Source organism: Salvelinus namaycush, chromosome 3, assembly GCF_016432855.1.
Source record: "Salvelinus namaycush isolate Seneca chromosome 3, SaNama_1.0, whole genome shotgun sequence".
NCBI lineage: Eukaryota > Metazoa > Chordata > Actinopteri > Salmoniformes > Salmonidae > Salvelinus > Salvelinus namaycush.
In genome coordinates, this window is record NC_052309.1 from 88,652,418 (window position 1) to 88,677,203 (window position 24,786).

The following is a 24,786-nucleotide window of genomic DNA, read 5'->3' on the forward strand; positions in this document are numbered from 1 at the left end:
GCAGCCCTCGTTCCTTTCCTTTGGGAATCCCTTTTGCTTTTGCTTTGCTGTTCTTTCTGCTTGTTGTTTCTCTTCACAAAGCTGACTGCAGTCTGTGTGCTAAGCTTGGTTCCCTCCCCACCGTCCGCTTGCCTTCTCCGCAGCAGAAAACAAACGCTGATTTTTAGTTTTAATCTGGATTAGACACTAACTACCAACCTAACTAACACCTCAGTAATCACAACAAGATAACCATCTCGCACCGCCACCACCACTACCACCGCTACTACCACCACCACTACCACCGCTACTACCACCACCACTACCACCGCCACTGCTACTACCGCCACCACTACCACCACTACTACCGCCACCACTACCACCACTACCACCGCCACCACTACCACCGCTACTACCACCACTACTACTGCCACCAGTACCACCACCACTACCACCGCCACCACTACCACCACTACTACCGCCACCACTACCACCACTACCACCGCCACCACTACCACCACTACTACCACCACTACTACCACCACTACTACTGCCACCAGTACCACCACCACTACCACCGCCACCACTACCACCACTACTACCGCCACCACTACCACCACTACTACCGCCACCACTACCACCGCTACTACCACCGCTACTACTGCCACCACTACCACCACTACTACCGCCACCACTACCACCGCTACTACCACCACTACTACCGCCACCACTACCACCACCACTACCACCGCCACTGCTACTACCGCCACCACTACCACCACTACTACCACCACTACTACCGCCACCACTACCACCACTACTACTGCCACCAGTACCACCACCACTACTACCGCCACCACTACCACCGCCACCACTACCTCCGCTACTACCACCACTACTACTGCCACCAGTACCACCACCACTACCACCGCCACCCCTACCACCACTACTACCGCCACCACTACTACCACCACTACTACTGCCACTACTACCACCACTACTACTGCCACCAGTACCACCACTACTACTGCCACCAGTACCACCACTACTACTGCCACCAGTACCACCACCACTACCACCACTACTACCACCATTACTACTGCCACCACTACCACCACTACTACCGCCACCACCGCCACCACCACTACCGCCACCACCACTACCGCCACCACCACTACCGCCACCACTACCACCACCACCGCCACCACTACCGCCACCACCACTACCGCCACCACTACCACTGCTACCACCACCACCTCCACCACCACCACCGCCGCCACCACCACCGCAACCACCGCCACTGCTACCACCACCGCCACCACCACCACCGCCACCACTACCGCCACCACCACTACCGCCACCACTACCACTGCTACCACCACCACCTCCACCTCCACCACCACCACTGCTACCACCGCCACCACCACCACTGCTACCACCACCACCACCGCCACCACCACCACCGCCACCACTACCGCCACCACCACTACCGCCACCACTACCGCCACCACCACTACCACCACCACCACTACCGCCACCACTACCACTGCTATCACCACCACTACCACCTCCACCACCACCACCACCACCACCACCACCACCACCGCCCCGTATCCCTCTGTTCAGCTACAGCTCTTTCTTCTTTGTTCTGTTCTTTATATACTTACAGCTCAGACGACGTGTCGCCCAATCGGCCGGACTCCTCTCATGTCTACCCTCCCCCCGGGCCAGGGGAGGTGCGGCCGCCCCCTCCCTACCCCACCTCCACCCTACCCCACCCCGCGCCCCACCACTTCTACCCCCACCCCAAGGTCCTACCCTGTCCTCGCCCCGTGGCCCCAGGGCCAGAGTCCCAGCCCCCCGGCTCCCCTCCTCTCCCGCTGCGATGGTCTGGCTTCACCCCCCCTCTCCCGCCTCCCACCTCCTCCTCTTCCTCCTCCTCTTCCTCGCTTGACATCAACTCCAACCCCAAACCCAGCTGCCTGCATTTCCCCTCCAAACACGGCCTCCCGCACGGCCACCCGCTGCCAGGTGACATGTCGCTGCCGCCTCATGCTCCCCTGCCCCCCGATATGTGTAAGGCCTCGCCCCTCTACATGAAAACCCCCCTGGTACTGGCCCGTCATGACCTGTCCCTGGGCATGAGCATGGGCAATCCCCCTAGCCTGCTGTCCTCCGCCCCCCCGCTGTGGGCTACATGTCCCTGTGCCAGAGAGAGAGGACTCCCCAGGCTGACTAGGTAAATACAATGCCTGCCTGCCTGCCTGCCCCCCTCGCCAGTCCTGCCTACCTGCTGCCTGCCCTGACACTGAGACAGACATACAGACAGGCAAACAGATGCAGGAGGGTATGGAGACACCACCCACTACACCACAGAGAGAGAGAGAGCAGAGAGAGAGAGAGCAGAGGTCAGAGAGAGAGAGAGAGCAGAGAGATAGAGAGAGAGTGAGCTTACCAGCTCTTTTTCCAGGTGGCCACATGTCCTGTCCATGTCCTTTATCTTGCTGGCTCATATTTTGGTGTTTTTGCTGATCTGTAACATTCACGTTGCCAGGGGATGCCTCTCCAGGGAGTTGCCTAGCAACTGAGGATGTTACTGCCTTTTGCACAGAACAGAAAATTAATAAATGCATGAATAACACTGTATATGATTATCTACAAGCATATTAATGTATTACTAATGTAGTTTAAATCGTAGTGAAGGTTTTTCTGGTCAACTGATGCACAACTTTTGGATATTCCAAACGCATCATTGTTTACTATATCAAGTCAATCAGAAGCCCAGGAAGTCAATCACAAGACCAGGAAGTCAATCAGAAGATCATGAAGTCAATCAGAAGATCAGGAAATCAATCAGGAGATCAGGAAATCAATGAGAAGATCAGGAAGTCAATTAGAGGATCAGGACATCAAACCTTAGACCAGGAAATCAATCAGTAGACCAGGACATCAATCAGTAGACCAGTAAATCAATCAGTAGACCAGGAAATCAATCAGTAGTTCAGGAAATCAATCAGAAGACAAGGAAATCAATCAGGAGACCAGGAAATCAATGAGAAGATCAGGAAATCAATCAGAAGACCAGGAAACCATCCAATGACCTGGGAGTGGGAAGTTCAGGCTCAGTAATCCACAGTCACCATCTAATGACCTGGGAGTTGGAAGTTCAGGCTCATCAATCCACAGTCACCATCCAATGACCTGGGAGTGGGAAGTTCAGGCTCATCAATCCACAGTCACCATCCAATGACCTGGGAGTGGGAAGTTCAGGCTCATCAATCCACAGTCACCATCCAATGACCTGGGAGTTGGAAGTTCAGGCTCATCAATCCACAGTCACCATCCAATGACCTGGGCGTTGGAAGTTCAGGCTCATCAATCCACAGTCACCATCTAATGACCTGGGAGTGGGAAGTTCAGGCTCATCAATCCACAGTCACCATCCAATGACCTGGGAGTGGGAAGTTCAGGCTCATCAATCCACAGTCACCATCCAATGACCTGGGAGTGGGAAGTTCAGGCTCATCAATCCACAGTCACCATCCAATGACCTGGGAGTGGGAAGTTCAGGCTCATCAATCCACAGTCACCATCCAATGACCTGGGAGTGGGAAGTTCAGGCTCATCAATCCACAGTTACCATCCAATGACCTGGGAGTTGGAAGTTCAGGCTCATCAATCCACAGTCACCATCCAATGACCTGGGAGTTGGAAGTTCAGGCTCATCAATCCACAGTCACCATCCAATGACCTGGGAGTTGGAAGTTCAGGCTCATCAATCCACAGTCACCATCTAATGACCTGGGAGTTGGAAGTTCAGGCTCATCAATCCACAGTCACCATCCAATGATGAGTGTGTATATACTCTAGTGAGTGTGTATTTAGTCTAGTGAGTGTGTATATAGTCTAGTGAGTGTATATATAGTCTAGTGAGAGTGTATTTAGTCTAGTGAGTGTGTATATAGTCTAGTGAGTGTGTATATAGTCTAGTGAGTTTGTATATAGTCTAGTGAGTGTATACATAGTCTAGTGAGTGTGTATATAGTCTAGTGAGTGTGTATATAGTCTAGTGAGTGTGTATATAGTCTAGTGAGTGTGTATATAGTCTAGTGAGTGTGTTTATATAGTCTAGTGAGTGTGTATATAGTCTAGTGAGTGTGTATATAGTCTAGTGAGTGTGTATATATATAGTCTAGTGAGTGTGTATATATATAGTCTAGTGAGTGTATATAGTCTAGTGAGTGTATATATATAGTCTAGTGAGTGTGTATATAGTCTAGTGAGTGTGTATATAGTCTAGTGAGTGTGTATATAGTCTAGTGAGTGTGTATATAGTCTAGTGAGTGTGTATATAGTCTAGTGAGTGTGTATATAGTCTAGTGAGTGTGTATATAGTCTAGTGAGTGTGTATATATATAGTCTAGTGAGTGTGTATATATATAGTCTAGTGAGTGTGTATATAGTCTAGTGAGTGTATATATAGTCTAGTGAGTGTGTATATAGTCTAGTGAGTGTATATATAGTCTAGTGAGTGTGTATATAGTCTAGTGAGTGTGTATATATATAGTCTAGTGAGTGTGTATATATATAGTCTAGTGAGTGTGTATATATATAGTCTAGTGAGTGTGTATATAGTCTAGTGAGTGTGTATATATATAGTCTAGTGAGTGTGTATATATATAGTCTAGTGAGTGTGTATATATATAGTCTAGTGAGTGTGTATATAGTCTAGTGAGTGTGTATAGTCTAGTGAGTGTATATATAGTCTAGTGAGTTTGTATATAGTCTAGTGAGTGTGTATATAGTCTAGTGAGTGTATATATAGTCTAGTGAGTGTGTATAGCCTAGTGAGTGTGTATATAGTCTAGTGAGTGTGTATTTAGTCTAGTGAGTGTATATATAGTCTAGTGAGTGTGTATATAGTCTAGTGAGTGTATATATAATCTAGTGAGTGTATATATAGTCTAGTGAGTGTATATATAGTCTAGTGAGTGTGTATATAGTCTAGTGAGTTAGTTCATAGTCTAGTGAGTTTGTATATAGTCTAGTGAGTGTGTATATACTCTAGTGAGTGTGTATATAGTCTAGTGAGTGTGTATATAGTCTAGTGAGTGTATATATAGTCTAGTGAGTGTGTATATGGTCTAGTGAGTGTATATATAGTCTAGTGAGTGTGTATATAGTCTAGTGAGTTAGTTCATAGTCTAGTGAGAGTGTATATATAGTCTAGTGAGTGTGTATATAGTCTAGTGAGTGTATATATAGTCTTGTGAGTGTATATATAGTCTAGTGAGTGTGTATATAGTCTAGTGAGTTAGTTCATAGTCTAGTGAGAGTGTATTTAGTCTAGTGAGTGTGTATATAGTCTAGTGAGTTAGTTCATAGTCTAGTGAGAGTGTATTTAGTCTAGTGAGTGTATATATAGTCTAGTGAGTTTGTTTATAGTCTAGTGAGTGTATATATAGTCTAGTGAGTGTATATATAGTCTAGTGAGTGTATATATAGTCTAGTGAGTGTGTATATAGTCTTGTGAGTTTGTTTATAGTTTAGTGAGTGTGTATATGGTCTAGTGAGTGTATATATAGTCTAGTGAGTGTGTATATAGTCTAGTGAGTTTGTTTATAGTCTAGTGAGTGTATATATAGTCTAGTGAGTGTATATATAGTCTAGTGAGTGTATATATAGTCTAGTGAGTGTGTATATAGTCTAGTGAGTGTGTATATAGTCTAGTGAGTGTGTATATAGTCTAGTGAGTGTGTATATAGTCTAGTGAGTGTATATATAGTCTAGTGAGTGTATATATAGTCTAGTGAGTGTATATACAGTCTAGTGAGTGTATATATAGTCTAGTGAGTGTATATATAGTCTAGTGAGTGTGTATATAGTCTAGTGAGTGTATATATAGTCTAGTGAGTGTATATATAGTCTAGTGAGTGTGTATATAGTCTAGTGAGTTTGTTTATAGTCTAGTGAGTGTATATATAGTCTAGTGAGTGTATATATAGTCTAGTGGGTGTGTATATAGTCTAGTGAGTTAGTTCATAGTCTAGTGAGTGTGTATATAGTCTAGTGAGTTTGTTTATAGTCTAGTGAGAGTGTATTTAGTCTAGTGAGTGTATATATAGTCTAGTGAGTGTATATAGTCTAGTGAGTGTGTATATAGTCTAATGAGTGTATATATAGTCTAGTGGGTGTGTATATAGTCTAGTGAGTTAGTTCATAGTCTAGTGAGTGTGTATATAGTCTAGTGAGTTTGTTTATAGTCTAGTGAGAGTGTATTTAGTCTAGTCAGTGTATATATAGTCTAGTGAGTGTATATATAGTCTAGTGAGTGTGTATATATTCTAGTGAGTGTGTATATAGTCTAGTGAGTGTGTATATAGTCTAGTGAGTGTGTATATAGTCTAGTGAGTGTATATATATAGTCTAGTGAGTGTGTATATAGTCTAGTGAGTGTATATATATAGTCTAGTGAGTGTGTATATAGTCTAGTGAGTGTATATATATAGTCCAGTGAGTTAGTTCATAGTCTAGTGAGTGTGTATATAGTCTAGTGAGTGTGTATATAGTCTAGTGAGTGTATATATATAGTCTAGTGAGTGTGTATATAGTCTAGTGAGTGTATATATATAGTCTAGTGAGTGTATATATAGTCTAGTGAGTTAGTTCATAGTCTAGTGAGTGTGTATATAGTCTAGTGAGTGTGTCTATAGTCTAGTGAGTGTGTCTATAGTCTAGCGAGTGTATATATAGTATAGTGAGTGTATATATAGTCTAGTGAGTTTGTCTATAGTCTAGTGAGTTTGTCTATAGTCTAGTGAGTGTGTATATAGTCTAGTGAGTGTATATATAGTCTAGTGAGTGTATATATAGTCTAGTGAGTTAGTTCATAGTCTAGTGAGTGTGTATATAGTCTAGTGAGTGTGCATATAGTCTAGTGAGTGTGTATATAGTATAGTGAGTGTATATATAGTCTAGTGAGTGTATATATAGTCTAGTGAGTTAGTTCATAGTCTAGTGAGTGTGTATATCGTCTAGTGAGTGTGCATATAGTCTAGTGAGTGTGTATATATATAGTCTAGTGAGTGTGTATATAGTCTAGTGAGTTAGTTCATAGTCTAGTGAGTGTGTATATAGTCTAGTGAGTTTGTCTATAGTCTAGTGAGTGTGTCTATAGTCTAGTGAGTGTGTATATAGTCTAGTGAGTGTGCATATAGTCTAGTGAGTGTATATATATAGTCTAGTGAGTGTGTATATATATAGTCTAGTGAGTGTGTATATAGTCTAGTGAGTTAGTTCATAGTCTAGTGAGTGTGTATATAGACTAGTGAGTGTGTATTTAGTCTAGTGAGTGTGCATATAGTCTAGTGAGTGTATATATAGTCTAGTGAGTGTGTATATATATAGTCTAGTGAGTGTGTATATAGTCTAGTGAGTGTGTATATATATATATACTCTAGTGAGTGTGTATATACTCTAGTGAGTGTGCATATAGTCTAGTGAGTTTATATATACTCTAGTGAGTGTGTATATAGTCTAGTGAGTGTATATATAGTCTAGTGAGTGTATATAGTCTAGTGAGTGTGTGTCAGGTCAGTGCAAGATAGAGTCATTGCAGATAGTTTGGGTAACCATTAATTGACTATTTAGCCGTGTCCAGTGTCCTGTGTCCAGTGTCCTGTCTCCAGTGTCCTGTCTCCTGTCTCCAGTGTTCCAGTAGAGTCAATACCACTAGACGTAGTAGGGCAGCAGGAGTCATTATACCAATTCTGTCCATGTCACAGTCTCAAATGGCACCCTATTCCGTACACAGTGCACTACTTTGGACCAGGGGCCATAGAGATCTGGTCAAAAGTAGTGCACTATGTAGTGAATAGGGTGCCACTTGGGACGCAGGCTACGTCAACATTTCAGAAGCATCCTGCTTGGTGATGTTCCTTTCCACTCTCCGTGATTCCTCATTCACACAAACCCCTATACTGTTCACACTGGTAGACTCTAATGTCCCCTATACTGTTCACACTGGTAGACTCTAGTGTCCCCTATACTGTTCACACTGGTAGACTCTAGTGTCCCCTATACTGTTCACACTGGTAGACTCTAGTGTCCCCTATACTGTTCACACTGGTAGACTCTAGTATCCCCTATACTGTTCACACTGGTAGACTCTAGTGTCCCCTATACTGTTCACACTGGTAGACTCTAGTGTCCCCTATACTGTTCACACTGGTAGACTCTAGTGTCCCCTATACTGTTCACACTGGTAGACTCTAGTGTCCCCTATACTGTTCAGACTGGTAGACTCTAGTGTCCCCTATACTGTTCACACTGGTAGACTCTAGTATCCCCTATACTCTTCACACTGGTAGACTCTAGTGTCCCCTATACTCTCTGAAGTACACACTCTCTAGTGACCCCTATACCCTCTGACGTACACACTCTCTAGTGACCCCTATACCCTCTGAAGTACACACTGTCTAGTGACCCCTATACCCTCTGAAGTACACACTGTCTAGTGACCCCTATACCCTCTGAAGTACACACGGTCTAGTGACCCCTATACCCTCTGAAGTACACACTGTCTAGTGACCCCTATACCCTCTGAAGTACACACTGTCTAGTGACCCCTATATAGATGTTAAAGGCCTGATATGATGGGAGCTAGTTATTATTATTACCAGTCAGTAACTACAGCAACACAACAGACCCAGATACTATGTAGTAGGTTACAGCAACACAACAGACCCAGATACTATGTAGTAGGTTACAGCAACACAACAGACCCAGATACTATGTAGTAGGTTACAGCAACACAACAGACCCAGATACTATGTAGTAGGTTACAGCAACACAACAGACCCAGATACTATGTAGTAGGTTACAGCAACACAACAGACCCAGATACTATGTAGTAGGTTACAACAACACAACAGACCCAGATACTATGTAGTAGGTTACAGCAACACAACAGACCCAGATACTATGTAGTAACTACAGCAACACAACAGACCCAGATACTATGTAGTAGGTTACAGCATCACAACAGACCCAGATACTATGTAGTAGGTTACAGCAACACAACAGACCCAGATACTATGTAGTAGGTTACAGCATCACAACAGACCCAGATACTATGTAGTAGGTTACAGCAACACAACAGACCCAGATACTATGTAGTAGGTTACAGCAACACAACAGACCCAGATACTATGTAGTAGGTTACAGCAACACAACAGACCCAGATACTATGTAGTAGGTTACAGCATCACAACAGACCCAGATACTATGTAGTAGGTTACAGCAACACAACAGACCCAGATACTATGTAGTAGGTTACAGCAACACAACAGACCCAGATACTATGTAGTAGGTTACAGCAACACAACAGACCCAGATACTATGTAGTAGGTTACAGCAACACAACAGACCCAGATACTATGTAGTAGGTTACAGCAACACAACAGACCCAGATACTATGTAGTAGGTTACAGCAACACAACAGACCCAGATACTATGTAGTAGGTTACAGCAACACAACAGACCCAGATACTATGTAGTAGGTTACAGCAACACAACAGACCCAGATACTATGTAGTAGGTAACAGCATCACACCAGACCCAGATACTATGTAGTAGGTGACAGCAACACAACAGACCCAGATACTATGTAGTAGGTTACAACAACACAACAGACCCAGATACTATGTAGTAGGTTACAGCATCACAACAGACCCAGATACTATGTAGTAGGTTACAGCATCACAACAGACCCAGATACTATGTAGTAGGTTACAGCAACACAACAGACCCAGATACTATGTAGTAGGTTACAGCAACACAACAGACCCAGATACTATGTAGTAACTACAGCATCACAACAGCCCCAGATACTATGTAGTAGGTTACAGCAACACAACAGACCCAGATACTATGTAGTAGGTTACAGCAACACAACAGACCCAGATACTATGTAGTAGGTTACAGCAACACAACAGACCCAGATACTATGTAGTAGGTTACAGTAACACAACAGACCCAGATACTATGTAGTAGGTTACAGCATCACAACAGACCCAGATACTATGTAGTAGGTTACAGCAACACAACAGACCCAGATACTATGTAGTAGGTTACAGCAACACAACAGACCCAGATACTATGTAGTAGGTTACAGCAACACAACAGACCCAGATACTATGTAGTAACTACAGCAACACGACAGACCCAGATAATATGTAGTAGGTTACAGCAACACAACAGACCCAGATACTATGTAGTAGGTTACAGCAACACAACAGACCCAGATACTATGTAGTAGGTTACAACAACACAACAGACCCAGATACTATGTAGTAGGTTACAGCATCACAACAGACCCAGATACTATGTAGTAGGTTACAGCAACACAACAGACCCAGATACTATGTAGTAGGTTACAGCAACACAACAGACCCAGATACTATGTAGTAGGTTACAGCAACACAACAGACCCAGATACTATGTAGTAGGTTACAGCATCACAACAGACCCAGATACTATGTAGTAGGTTACAGCAACACAACAGACCCAGATACTATGTAGTAGGTTACAACAACACAACAGACCCAGATACTATGTAGTAGGTTACAGCAACACAACAGACCCAGATACTATGTAGTAGGTTACAGCAACACAACAGACCCAGATACTATGTAGTAGGTTACAGCAACACAACAGACCCAGATACTATGTAGTAGGTTACAGCAACACAACAGACCCAGATACTATGTAGTAGGTTACAGCAACGCAACAGACCCAGATACTATGTAGTAGGTTACAGCAACACAACAGACCCAGATACTATGTAGTAGGTTACAGCAACACAACAGACCCAGATACTATGTAGTAACTACAGCAACACAACAGACCCAGATACTATGTAGTAGGTTACAGCAACACAACAGACCCAGATACTATGTAGTAGGTTACAGCAACACAACAGACCCAGATACTATGTAGTAACTACAGCAACACAACAGACCCAGATACTATGTAGTAGGTTACAGCAACACAACAGACCCAGATACTATGTAGTAGGTTACAGCAACACAACAGACCCAGATACTATGTAGTAGGTTACAGCAACACAACAGACCCAGATACTATGTAGTAGGTTACAGCAACACAACAGACCCAGATACTATGTAGTAGGTTACAGCAACACAACAGACCCAGATACTATGTAGTAGGTTATAGCAACACAACAGACCCAGATACTATGTAGTAACTACAGCAACACAACAGACCCAGATACTATGTAGTAGGTTACAGCAACACAACAGACCCAGATACTATGTAGTAGGTTACTGCATCACAACAGACCCAGATACTATGTAGTAGGTTACAGCAACACAACAGACCCAGATACTATGTAGTAGGTTACAGCAACACAACAGACCAAGATACTATGTAGTAGGTTACAGCATCACAACAGACCCAGATACTATGTAGTAGGTTACAGCAACACAACAGACCCAGATACTATGTAGTAGGTTACAGCAACACAACAGACCCAGATACTATGTAGTAGGTTACAGCAACACAACAGACCCAGATACTATGTAGTAGGTTACAGCAACACAACAGACCCAGATACTATGTAGTAGGTTACAGCAACGCAACAGACCCAGATACTATGTAGTAGGTTACAGCAACACAACAGACCCAGATACTATGTAGTAGGTTACAGCAACACAACAGACCCAGATACTATGTAGTAGGTTACAGCAACACAACAGACCCAGATGTTATGTAGTAGGTTGGAGACCACTGACATTGATTAAGGTTATATGATGATGATGATGATGATGATGACAATTAAGAAGGGCTCCCTTGTAAAAGAGACCTTATTCTCAGTGGTCCCTGTTAAAATAAAGGTCAAATAAATGAAGGACATTTTCTGTAGCGATGATGTTTTGATGTAGTTTGACATCTATAAGTGAACAGTGACAACAGCCTAACATCCTCTCTCCTTCACCAGTACACTGAGGAGTAAGGAGAGCTCTCCAGTGATTGGTCACAAGGGGGTGCAGGTGGCAGGTCCGACGGTGCCCCCTGGCGTTGGCCAGCAGAGCTGCAGCCAGTCTCCCCACTCCACAGAACACAGCCCACACACCATGCGCCAAGGTCAGCGGTTCAACGTCACAGTCGGATCCATATCTTTGGATTCTTGTTGTTTTACCTATACAGCAAACATATGACTTTGAGCGGGTTCTAGAAGGATTCATAGTGAGCCTGTTGCTGGATTAAGTCCTAAATACGTTCCATGTAGATTCTCCATTCAACATGATCCAGAAAACAGACACTTCATGTATTATACATGTCTTATCTAATTTGTTGTTTATCAAAATGTTTATATTAATTTGTTTTACTGTATAAAACTGGGGTTGGAACCAAAATTATTTTCCAATCGATTTTTGTTCTGAACAGAAACATTTATTTATTTTGGTTCCGTTCCGTTGTTCTGACCAGCAAAATAAAGTTCTGAACTGGTTGGAACCAGACAAAAGGACCAGTTTATATCGTTCCTTTCTGTTCCTTTATACATTTAGATTGACATTAAATTACTTCACCAATCAGTGCGGATAGAGAAGCTTGCTGTGGAGCGAGTAAGCAATTTATTCTGAATATGGAAAATCGTTAAGAGCAAATTGTATTTTGCCGTAACAGCATAGTTTAATCATAATGAAAGACAGACACACACTGTGCCAGTCACAGCGTAGGGCACAAGATGCAACTGAAATGTTGAGGGTGAGGAGAGAGTGAGAGATGATGGAGGAAGCTTGCTTTGAAGCACTGGCCATCTTGTTATGACATGCATTATCTGAATTAGGCTCAAAGAATTATGCCTACTTGAGGAGAGGCTTCTATGGAGGAACGTAGCAAGCTAGCTAACAAGCTTGTGTGTGCAGAGCAGCACTAGAATTAAGAACACGTCTTACCTTTTTATGGTTAATAAATCCAATGTGAAACACGATAACAATAGTATCCTTAACCAACATTGAAAAGTCAATCCATTCTTCTCCAATTAAACATCTCTCCCTAATTTCTGAATCATGCTTGTAACATTGTCGGTAGGCTACAGTACCTGCTTCAGAGGGGCAGGTAACCTACAGACACCCACACCCACTGGAAAAGATTTCCAGCTGGCAGGCAGACGCTGGAATACGTTTCTGAGTGACAGAGTGAGGGCTTTGCATAGGCGCTTTGTTGCGATTTTTGTGGGACTGGAAAAAAATGCCCGGAACGTAAAATAACTTTATTAACCGGTTCCCATGTTTTTAAAATAATGGTTCTGTTCCGGAAAAGTATAGATCCCTTTTGTTTTTGGTTCAGGTTCTGTTCCTCAAATAATTACTTTATTTTCCGGTTTTCGGTTCTGTTCCCTGAACCGGTTCCAACCCCTGGTATAAAGGTAGGCTTAGTTTTAGATGTGTTAATTTACGTTAGATATTCATGTTCATGTTAACTCTCTCCTTTTCTGTCTCCAGGCTCCAAGAAGCTGGCCCCTATCCCTCCAAAGGTTCCAGCTGGGTACGGCCAGTCGGGTGGTTCTGGTGGGATTTCGGACCAGTCCACAGGTCAGCCGTCGCCGGTCAGCCTGTCCCCCACTCCTCCGAGCACCCCCTCCCCCTATGGACTGGCCGGTCCCCCACAGGCCCCTGGAGGACTAGGGGCCTCCTCCCCCGGTCAGACCCCTCTCTGTGGCTCCCTAGGGTCCCTGGGGTCCCTGTCCTCCCCCCCTTCTCTGACCGGCACGCTGGGCAAGTCTCGGCCCACCCCTAAGCCCCGGCAGAGGCCCAGCCTGCCCCCTCCTCAGCCGCCCACCGTCCCTCAGCCGGGGGCCACCCCTGTTGGCCCTGGGCCCCTGGAGCAGGGCATCCTGGACGGACTGTCCCCCGGGGAGAGCATGTCCACAGGTAAACAACATGATGATCACGTAACCACGGCAACGACACCACCACTACCACCGCCCCAACCACCACAGGTGGGGTCAGGGACGATGCAGCCGCGTCCGGCTCTCAGACTGGCTGTGGCGCTGTCCAATGGAGACGGTGGACAGGTGTAGCTAGTAGGACTAGGGAAATCAGCATCCTATCGCTACTGACTCACCCGTTCTATAAAATAATGTATTACTGAATAACGGTGGCCTTTATTTAGACAGACAGACGCAGTCATCCGAGAAGAACAATATGTTGTAAATATTAAGATTTTGTTGCACATTGTAGAGAGAAAACTACACTATGTATCCATTGCTTGTGTTATGTGCTGATGTTTCTAAGTATTGTGAGGAAACATCAGGGAAGCATAGCGATGTCCTGCTTGTATGGAAGTTTCCATTAGATTCATCATGTGCTTCCTCTCTGTTTATCCCTCATACAGTACGCCAGAGCTAGGTAGGTCCCAGGTCCCACACGCATAGAAATAGAATGACTAGAACAGAACAAACCCCCCGCATACCACGGCAATTTGACAGTGTTTTCACCGTCATTTGGTCGCATCGTGTGTTGTTATGAACGCCTCAGCCATTGTGGTGCCTGAAAGTGGAGTGACGCCCAGTCGTTCTGAACGAAGGCTAATGACTGGTTGGTCTAAATTACACTATAGATTACACTATAGTGGCCTGGAAATATGACGATATTGTCAGCAAATAATTAGTAGGAAACAAGTTTGCCATCATTAGGATGTCGTCAAATTCACTTTAGAGAGATTAGCGATCAAAGTTAGTCCGAAATGTCTAGCAATGCTAACGTTAGCTAGCATAAACCCAGGACTGTCCCTCAATCTCAGCCAGCTAGGTAAAGTTATATTGCATCTAAGGTCAATCTGGCTTCATCACAGTGATAAGAAAAGGTTTTCTTACTAATAGCTTGTCTCCTCTTGAAATATCATTGGGTTTCCAAGCCCAGTATAATGCACTTTAGGCTAGATCTTCATCAGTGCCCATTGACAATGCATTGACCTTCAGACGGGCACCAGGGCTCAAGAGAATCTTCATAATGATGTTGTGACGCAACGTGCAATCCATGAATATAGCCAACATTGTTCCACTCATCATGGAATGTTGACTTGAAAGGGGAATGTCTATTCTAGTCATTCTAATTCTATGCTTACTCTCTCAGGACAAACATGGCTCATTCTAGGCTGGTCCCAGACCTGTTTGTGCTCTTTCCAACCCCATTGCACATTGGCAAGCAATTCCACAAGGAGTTGGCAAGAGAGCAGAAACATACTGGCAACCAGGCTTATTGAAGAAGTGGTCACTCAGATAGGCCTACTTCTTGTCTGATGTCATAATTATGATCTGAGGTGTTCCATAGAAATCTAATTCTAATATTCTATGAGGTTCTCTGTTCTACATGTCAGTATCAATACCAGTCATTCTCTCTGTGTCCCTGTGTTCTATTCATGATTCTCTTGTTCCCCTGCTCTGCTCTACCTGCTACTATGTTGTGTACCAGCCGTGTGAGGCCAGGGGAGTCAGTGTGGTGTGGGCTAAGTGTGAGGGGGACGTTTAGGGTAAGCCAGATTTGACCTCGCCCGCCAGTAACGTTACCGTACTACGCTCCATCTCTCACCGCTCCGCCCGCCTCGCCCAGACCTGGCCTGGTGCTGTGGCTGCCTCTGGGTTCTCCTGCAGCCTGCTTCAAACATGCATACATCTTGTACCTGTTAGCTAAACAGCTAGCTATCAGCCAGCCATGCTAATGCTAGCTAGCTGCCCCATTCTGTTTGTGTCACAGTATCAGCCATGCTAACACTAGCTATCTGCCCAATTCTGTTGGTGTTACAGTATCAGCCATGCTAACAGTAGCTAGCAGCCCCATCAGTGGGTTTACAATATCAGCCATGCTAACACTAGCTAGCTGCCCCATTCTGTTGGTGTTACTTTAATCGGCATGCTGTTGTTCAGACTGTGCGTACTGTATGCATGGCTTATGGACTTCCTAGAGCGCATCACGTACATTGCAGCGCTCACCATTGCAGACGCCGTCGCTTCCTCCGAAGGTCCATCTTTAACGCTTCGGCCCTTTTTACCATCCCCATGCCAACAAACGTCGCCCCTGCTACAGGACAGGCGTGTGGGCTCACAGGTAACCCCCAGGTGACCCCCATCCCAGACCCATGGCTTCAGGACAGACCCATCTGTTTTACTGCCCTCCCTCTGACAGCATCGCCTCCTGCTCAGTGCTCCGTCTGTTTCACTGCCCTCCCTCTGACAGCATCGCCTCCTGCTCCATCTCATTCTGACACAGTGGAAGACGGTCATCATTCTCTGGTTATTATTGCTGTCCAGCAGCTGCAGCAATACCTCAGCAAATTACCAAACAAGTAGACTAATTCCCTACCGCATAATATGTATCCCAAATGGCCCCCTATTCCCTATATAGGTCTCTGGTCAAAGTAGTGCACTACATAGGGAATACGCTGCAATTTAGGACACAAACATAGAGATGATTCCCGTTGTTCATTCAAGCTTCGATGTCTTGGCGCCCAATCCACACACATCTTGTTGCCTCTGTGGTCAATACAGTAATCTGGTCGTTGTTGTAAACGTTGTTTTTAAACGTTTTGTGTCATTGTGAAATAATTTTGAAAACGTGTTATTTTATTTCACTGAACTAAATTGAATTAACTTTTCGTTATTATTTTGGACAGCAGCACAAAGGACCTGTGTACTGTTATAGACCTAGCTTCTCCAGAGGTCTCTGGTGTTATTACTACTAGCCCAGTAACACAGTATGACTACCTCCCTGTTATAGACCTAGCTTCTCCAGAGGTCACTGGGGTTATTACTACTAGCCCAGTAACACAGTATGACTACCTCCCTGTTATAGACCTAGCTTCTCCAGAGGTCTCTGGTGTTATTACTACTAGCCCAGTAACACAGTATGACTACCTCCCTGTTATAGACCTAGCTTCTCCAGAGGTCTCTGGTGTTATTACTACTAGCCCAGTAACACAGTATGACTACCTCCCTGTTATAGACCTAGCTTCTCCAGAGGTCACTGGGGTTATTACTACTAGCCCAGTAACACAGTATGACTACCTCCCTGTTATAGACCTAGCTTCTCCAGAGGTCACTGGGGTTATTACTACTAGCCCAGTAACACAGTATGACTACCTCCCTGTTATAGACCTAGCTTCTCCAGAGGTCACTGGGGTTATTACTACTAGCCCAGTAACACAGTATGACTACCTCCCTGTTATAGACCTAGCTTCTCCAGAGGTCACTGGGGTTATTACTACTAGCCCAGTAACACAGTATGACTACCTCCCTGTTATAGACCTAGCTTCTCCAGAGGTCACTGGGGTTATTACTACTAGCCCAGTAACACAGTATGACTACCTCCCTGTGTAGAATGTGTCAGAGACCAACATAACATACTTACCTGCTGCTGCTTTCTTCAAACAACAACAACAGAATGTAGTTTTTTCTGACTCAAAAAACTAAATTTCCTTTCTGCTTTATTCCTTTTTTACACACCATCATCACCATACACCCTCCTCCTCCTCCTCCTCCTCCGCCTCCTCCTCATGCTTCTCTTCACCACCACCACACCATAATAATCACTTCCCACCTCTGTCGCCATGCCAACTCGCTAACCATGCCATCATTAGATTACTTCAATTATGAAATCCCCTCCATCAATGTGAACCTGGACAGCCTCATCGACGAGTTCAGCGGTGCTGCCCCCTGCAGGCGCTACGGAGCGGTGACACACTCTCCTCCCCCGGGGAGAGACGAAAACCCAGACCACGACCCCTACGCCGTGCCTGAGGACGACGAACCCCAGGACACCACCTTATGACATCATTACCCTGAGACAGCCCGATGATGTGACATCATCAGAGCTCGCCCGAGGCTGGCACAGTGGCGCTCCTACATCCAGCTAGCTGTACATACTGTTAGACTGTAATGCTCGCTCGCTCACACCGCACTGCCACGACGCTCCCAGACAAAACAAACAAACAAGGCTTCTTCTTATACACCACAATGCTCAACTGACCTTTGACCTGAAACTCCAGGTCTGAACCATGACCTCTGACCTGGAACTCCAGGACTGAACCTTGACCTCTGACCTGGAACTCCAGGACTGAACCTTGACCTCTGACCTGGAACTCCAGGACTGAATCCCCCCCCTCACATTATGCTATACCTGCAGGCTGCAAGCAAAACTCATCTCTTAGAAATACTACGCAAATAGTAATGTAAACTCAATGTGAGGAAACAATAACACACCACATGCCATATAGAGGAGGACCAGTTGCCTTTGGAAGGAAGAAGACATATGGATTATATGGAGGAGTATTAATGCCATGTTCAGTATTATGTTTTATTTTTGCTTTGTGGGATACTACAGTTTTTTCCTCTCTTTGAAACAGTGATCAGTATTTTTTGTGACTTTTTAAGTATTTTTTTTTGCCTTATATGAAAAGCCTGCACTTAAATTGCAATACATGCATCGCATACTCACAAATACTTTGCCCTGACCCTAAAGGAAGGAAACTCGTAACCTGACTGGTTGGGTAGATGTGTGGGTGAAGTGGGTCTGATTGGTTGGGTAGATGTGTGGGTAAAGTGTGTCTGACTGTGGGTAAAGTGGGTCTGACTGGTTGTGTAGATGTGTGGGTAAAGTGGGTCTGATTGGTTGGGTAGATGTGTGGGTAAAGTGGGTCTGACTGGTTGTGAAGATGTGTGGGTAAAGTGGGTCTGATTGGTTGGGTAGATGTGTGGGTAAAGTGGGTCTGACTGGTTGTGTAGATGTGTGGGTATAGTGGGTCTGACTGGTTGGGTAGATGTGTGGGTAAAGTGGGTCTGACTTGTTGTGTAGATGTGTGGGTAAAGTGGGTCTGATTGGTTGGGTAGATGTGTGGGTAAAGTGGGTCTGACTTGTTGTGTAGATGTGTGGGTAAAGTGGGTCTGATTGGTTGGGTAGATAAGTGGGTCTGATTGGTTGGGTAGATGTGTGGGTAAAGTGGGTCTGACTGGTTGTGTAGATGTGTGGTTAGTGGGTCTTCAGGGTCATTGTGTGTAGTGTACTGTATTCCTAACAGGGTAATATGATAAGATAGTTATTAGTCCTAGTTTTCTGCACACTATAGAGATGATGATGAACAGAGTCTATTGAATAATGCAGTATGAAATGCATAACTAACCCTTTTCTGCGAAGGGTTTGGGTCCATTCCATTTCAATTCAGTCAATTTAGGAAGCAAACTGTTTACTTTCTGAATGACTGAATTGAAATGGAATGGACCCCAACCCTGATGTCTGTGTCACCCCTGGCCCCAGTCCCTATTATTCCCATGTCTATCCCATGTACACATATCTGCATTGATACACAGTTAGGAGACATCGGTAGGACTGCTTTGTAAGTAGCAATAATGTATTTGTACAGGGTTAAAGATGAATTCATGCACATATTTTCACCAGCACAGTATTAGAATGTCTTTGGAATAGAACTCAGTATATTGTTGCTGTTCTCAGAAGGGGTTTTCAACTATCAAACTGTATCGTTAGACAATAATGATGGACATGAAATATGTTTTCGAGTTGGGCCCAGAATACTAACTAGCCATTTGATTTATGTCCCCAAAATGAAGGCCCCTTATTGCTTAAAACCTGTCTGGATCCAATAGCAGAGCTGTGTTCACAGAGACTGAGGAGTGACATCATACCTTTCAGACTGAGGAGTGACATCATACCTTTCAGACTGGGGAGTGACATCATACCTTTCAGACTGGGGAGTGACATCATACCTTTCAGACTGAGGAGTGACATCACACCTTTCAGACTGGGGAGTGACATCACACCTTTCAGACTGGGGAGTGACATCACACCTTTCAGACTGGGGAGAGACATCACACCTTTCAGACTGGGGAGAGACATCACACCTTTCAGACTGGGGAGTGACATCACACCTTTCAGACTGGGGAGTGACATCACACCTTTCAGACTGGGGAGTGACATCACACCTTTCAGACTGGGGAGTGACATCACACCTTTCAGACTGGGGAGTGACATCATACCTTTCAGACTGAGGAGTGACATCACACATTTCAGACTGGGGAGAGACATCACACCTTTCAGACTGGGGAGTGACATCATACCTTTCAGACTGGGGAGTGACATCACACCTTTCAGACTGGGGAGTGACATCATACCTTTCAGACTGGGGAGAGACATCACACATTTCAGACTGGGGAGTGACATCACACCTTTCAGACTGGGGAGTGACATCACACCTTTCAGACTGGGGAGTGACATCACACCTTTCAGACTGGGGAGAGACATCACACATTTCAGACTGGGGAGTGACATCATACCTTTCAGACTGGGGAGTGACATTTTACATTTTTCATACCTCTGAGCTGAGCAGAACCACGCTGTATTGTTCTGGCCTGGTTACACCTCCACTAAAGCTGCTGGATCCATGCTGGAAAGAACCTTTTAAAAGGAAAATATCCAAGCCAGCACAATACTGTTTGGGTTTGCAAGATAGTGTGAAAAGGGTATTGAAGCTTGATACAGAGGGGTCAGTCTCAGAGGACCAATTATGTTCCTCCTCAAAACTGCTCATAAAACAACCAATCAGATCCAAAGGTTCCAAAGACTGCTTCAGGTTCTAAAGATGTTTCTCTCTTAACTCCAGGCTCTGTAGTCCAGGCTCTGTATTTCAGGCTCTGTAGACCAGGCTCTGTATTTCAGGCTCTGTAGTCCAGGCTCTGTAGTCCAGGCTCTGTAGTCCAGGCTCTGTAGACCAGGCTCTGTATTTCAGGCTCTGTAGTCCAGGCTCTGTAGACCAGGCTCTGTATTTCAGGCTCTGTAGTCCAGGCTCTGTAGTCCAGGCTCTGTATTCCAGGCTCTGTAGACCAGGCTCTGTAGTCCAGGCTATGTATTCCAGGCTCTGTTTTCCAGGCTCTGTAGTCCAGGCTCTGTAGTCCAGGCTATGTATTCCAGGCTATGTATTCCAGGCTCTGTAGTCCAGGCTCTGTAGTCCAGGCTCTGTAGTCCAGGCTATGTATTCCAGGCTCTGTAGTCCAGGCTCTGTAGACCAGGCTCTGTAGTCCAGGCTCTGTAGTCCAGGCTATGTATTCCAGGCTCTGTAGACCAGGCTCTGTAGTCCAGGCTCTGTAGTCCAGGCTCTGTAGTCCAGGCTCTGTAGACCAGGCTCTGTAGACCAGGCTCTGTAGTCCAGGCTCTGTAGTCCAGGCTCTGTAGTCCAGGCTCTGTAGACCAGGCTCTGTAGTCCAGGCTCTGTATTTCAGGCTCTGTAGTCCAGGCTCTGTAGTCCAGGCTCTGTAGTCCAGGCTCTGTATTCCAGGCTCTGTAGACCAGGCTCTGTAGTCCAGGCTATGTATTCCAGGCTCTGTAGTCCAGGCTATGTATTCTAGGCTCTGTAGTCCAGGCTCTGTATTTCAGGCTCTGTAGTCCAGGCTCTGTAGTCCAGGCTCTGTAGACCAGGCTCTGTAGTCCAGGCTATGTATTCCAGGCTCTGTAGTCCAGGCTATGTATTCTAGGCTCTGTAGTCCAGGCTATGTATTCCAGGCTCTGTAGTCCAGGCTCTGTAGTCTAGGCTCTGTATTCCAGGCTCTGTAGTCCAGGCTATGTATTCCAGGCTCTGTAGTCCAGGCTATGTATTCCAGGCTCTGTAGTCCAGGCTCTGTAGTCCAGGCTCTGTATTCCAGGCTATGTATTCCAGGCTCTGTATTTCAGGCTCTGTAGTCCAGGCTCTGTAGACCAGGCTCTGTAGTCCAGGCTCTGTAGTCCAGGCCCTGTAGTCCAGGCCCTGTATTCCAGGCTATGTAGTCCAGGCTCTGTAGTCCAGGCTCTGTAGTCCAGGCTCTGTATTTCAGGCTCTGTAGTCCAGGCTCTGTAGTCCAGGCTAGGTATTTCAGGCTCTGTTGTCCAGGCTCTGTAGTCCAGTCTCTGTATTTCAGGCTCTGTAGTCCAGGCTCTGTATTTCAGGCTCTGTAGTCCAGGCTCTGTAGTCCAGGCTAGGTATTTCAGGCTCTGTAGTCCAGGCTCTGTATTTCAGGCTCTGTAGTCCAGGCTCTGTAGTCCAGGCTCTGTGATCTTCGACCCTATAGTATAAATTCAAAGAACTGTACATAAATATGTGTATAAACCTAAGAGGTAAAGCGTAATGTAAAGGCAAATCTTCATTATCCATATATATTAATATATGTGATGATATATTTATTATGTGTAGAGAAATGATATGATAAATAATGTGATGTTTATTTTTGTCCCCTGCACACGATTTATTACCAGATTCACACACAACAACACAACAGACATGTGACGCTGCGGAAGCATGAGTGAAGAAATATATTACTGTTCAGAGAGGGTCCCTGAGTAAATCACCAAGAAATACTCGGTCAAAAAAAACATCTTTATACAAATATACCCTGCATTTGACCGCTATACTTATATAGAGGAAGAAGTGGTGGTTTACTGATTTGGTTTTTGGAAGATATGTTGCCAAGGATAGTCCAGATAATATGAGGAATCAATCAGAGATGGTGATGGATAGGTGGCTCGTTCCACCACTATGGTGCCTTTTGAGAAGTGTGACTCGGTCAAAGGAAACGTTTGATTTGACCTAATTTTCACATTCTGTCATGAAAAACACATTTTCCATCTCAAGAGGTGAAATAAAAAGCATTACTATAGTAAGTGCCTATTCCGTTCCAAATAAAGTAACGGGGTTGGCGATTTCTTCTTAAATCAGCCATAAATCCCCCTGTGACACGGGGGAATGGAAGTTGTTGTGTGCAACAGGGAGGGAGAGGCAATTGAATGTAAACTTAAACAATGAGAAATAGTGAAAACATTTCAATCTTGTCTATCTATGAGTAACAGGGTGTTCTGCTGGACCGTCTATCTATGGGTAACAGGGTGTTCTGCTGGACCGTCTATCTATGGGTAACAGGGTGTTCTGCTGGACCGGCTCAGTTTCCCTCTACAAAACACCAGAAGATGACCACAAACAGTCCAACCGGCTTTTACTCTATGATTTGACTATTAGATGTTCAAAGTTTTTTTTCCCCCCCAAAAAATATAAAAAATGAACAGTTTCAGCATTATTAGAACGATAGTTCAGTTCACGTCACAGACTTGAACTTAAATATTAGGGACATATGTAAATGAATCACTAATCACATAATAATAATTTTCAGAAATGACTTTGTCAAAGTAAGAAATTAAACTAAGGCTTTATAATGATGTTGAAACTTTGAGACATTTTGTGGATTAAACTGGTTAAAATCTTTCTAAAAGTGACACAGGGTTGACGGAGGGACGTGTCAAAATTGTGATTTTATTAAATGACCAATGTGGTCTATATTAAAGGGCACTTCCTTTAATATGAGAGGCTTTTCAATATTGGTGCAATTTCTCTACTTCATATATCCAAGGGGCCAAAAGGCACTCTTTCCGTGGAACGACGCAGTTGTATTTGACACAGTGCACGCCTAACATTGGAAACTAAACATTCAGCCTGTCATCTTAGATTCCTCTGCGTCTTTTAAACAACCACCAGGACTGCTTGGAGACAACTGTCACAGACAGCTTCTATGACATCTTCACAGCACATACTGTGCCATTATGTTGTTTACTTTCTTACCCTCAGAGTCAAAAACAAACCCCACCCTACCCTACAGTATAGACCCCACCCTACCCTACAGTATAGACCCCAGCCTACCCTACAGTATAGACCCCAACCTACCCAACAATAAACACCCCACCCTACCCTACAGTATAGACCCCACCCTACCCTACAGTATAGACCCCAGCCTACCCTACAGTATAGACCCCACCCTCCCCTACAGTATAGACCCCACCCTACCCTACAGTATAGACCCCAGCCTACCCTACAGTATAGACCCCAACCTACCCTACAGTAAACACCCCACCCTACCCTACAGTATAGACCCCACCCTACCCTACAGTATAGACCCCAGCCTACCCTACAGTATATACCCCAACCTACCCTACAGTAAACACCCCACCCTACCCTACAGTATAGACCCCACCCTACCCTACAGTATAGACCCCACCCTACCCTACAGTATAGACCCCAGCCTACCCTACAGTATAGACCCCACCCTACCCTACAGTATAGACCCACCCTACCCTACAGTATAGACCCCACCCTACCCTACAGTATAGACCCCACCCTACCCTACAGTATAGACCCCACCCTACCCTACAGTATAGACCCCACCCTGCTACAGTATAGACCCCACCCTACCCTACAGTATAGACCCCACCCTACCCTACAGTATAGACGCCACCCTACCCTACAGTATAGACCCCACCCTACCATACAGTATAGACCCCACCCTACCCTACAGTATAGACCCCACCCTACCCTACAGTATAGATGCCACCCTACCCTACAGTATAGACCCCACCCTACCCTACAGTATAGACCCCACCCTACCCTACAGTATAGACCTCACCCTGCCCTACAGTAAAGACCCTACCCTACAGTATAGACCCCACCCTACCCTACAGTATAGACGCCACCCTACCCTACAGTATAGACCCCACCCTACCCTACAGTATAGACCTCACCCTACCCTACAGTATAGACCCCACCCTACCCTACAGTAAAGACCCCACCCTACCCTACAGTAAAGACCCCACCCTACCCTACAGTAAAGACCCCACCCTGCCCTACAGTATAGACCTCACCCTGCCCTACAGTAAAGACCCTACCCTACAGTATAGACCCCACCCTACCCTACAGTAAAGACCC

The 24,786-nt window shown here is 45.1% G+C and overlaps 1 protein-coding gene across 1 annotated transcript in view; it reads left to right on the forward strand.

Annotated features, from left to right (window-relative positions):
* arhgap44a (Rho GTPase activating protein 44a) overlaps positions 1-17,831 on the forward strand; it is a 47,904-nt gene extending 30,073 nt beyond the window's left edge. The window contains exons 18-20 of the mRNA XM_038988694.1: positions 11,999-12,144; positions 13,509-13,937; positions 17,641-17,831. Of these exons, the coding sequence (XP_038844622.1) occupies positions 11,999-12,144; positions 13,509-13,937; positions 17,641-17,831 (766 nt within the window). The remainder of the gene's footprint in view (positions 1-11,998; positions 12,145-13,508; positions 13,938-17,640) is intronic.
* The last annotated feature ends 6,955 nt before the right edge of the window (positions 17,832-24,786 follow it).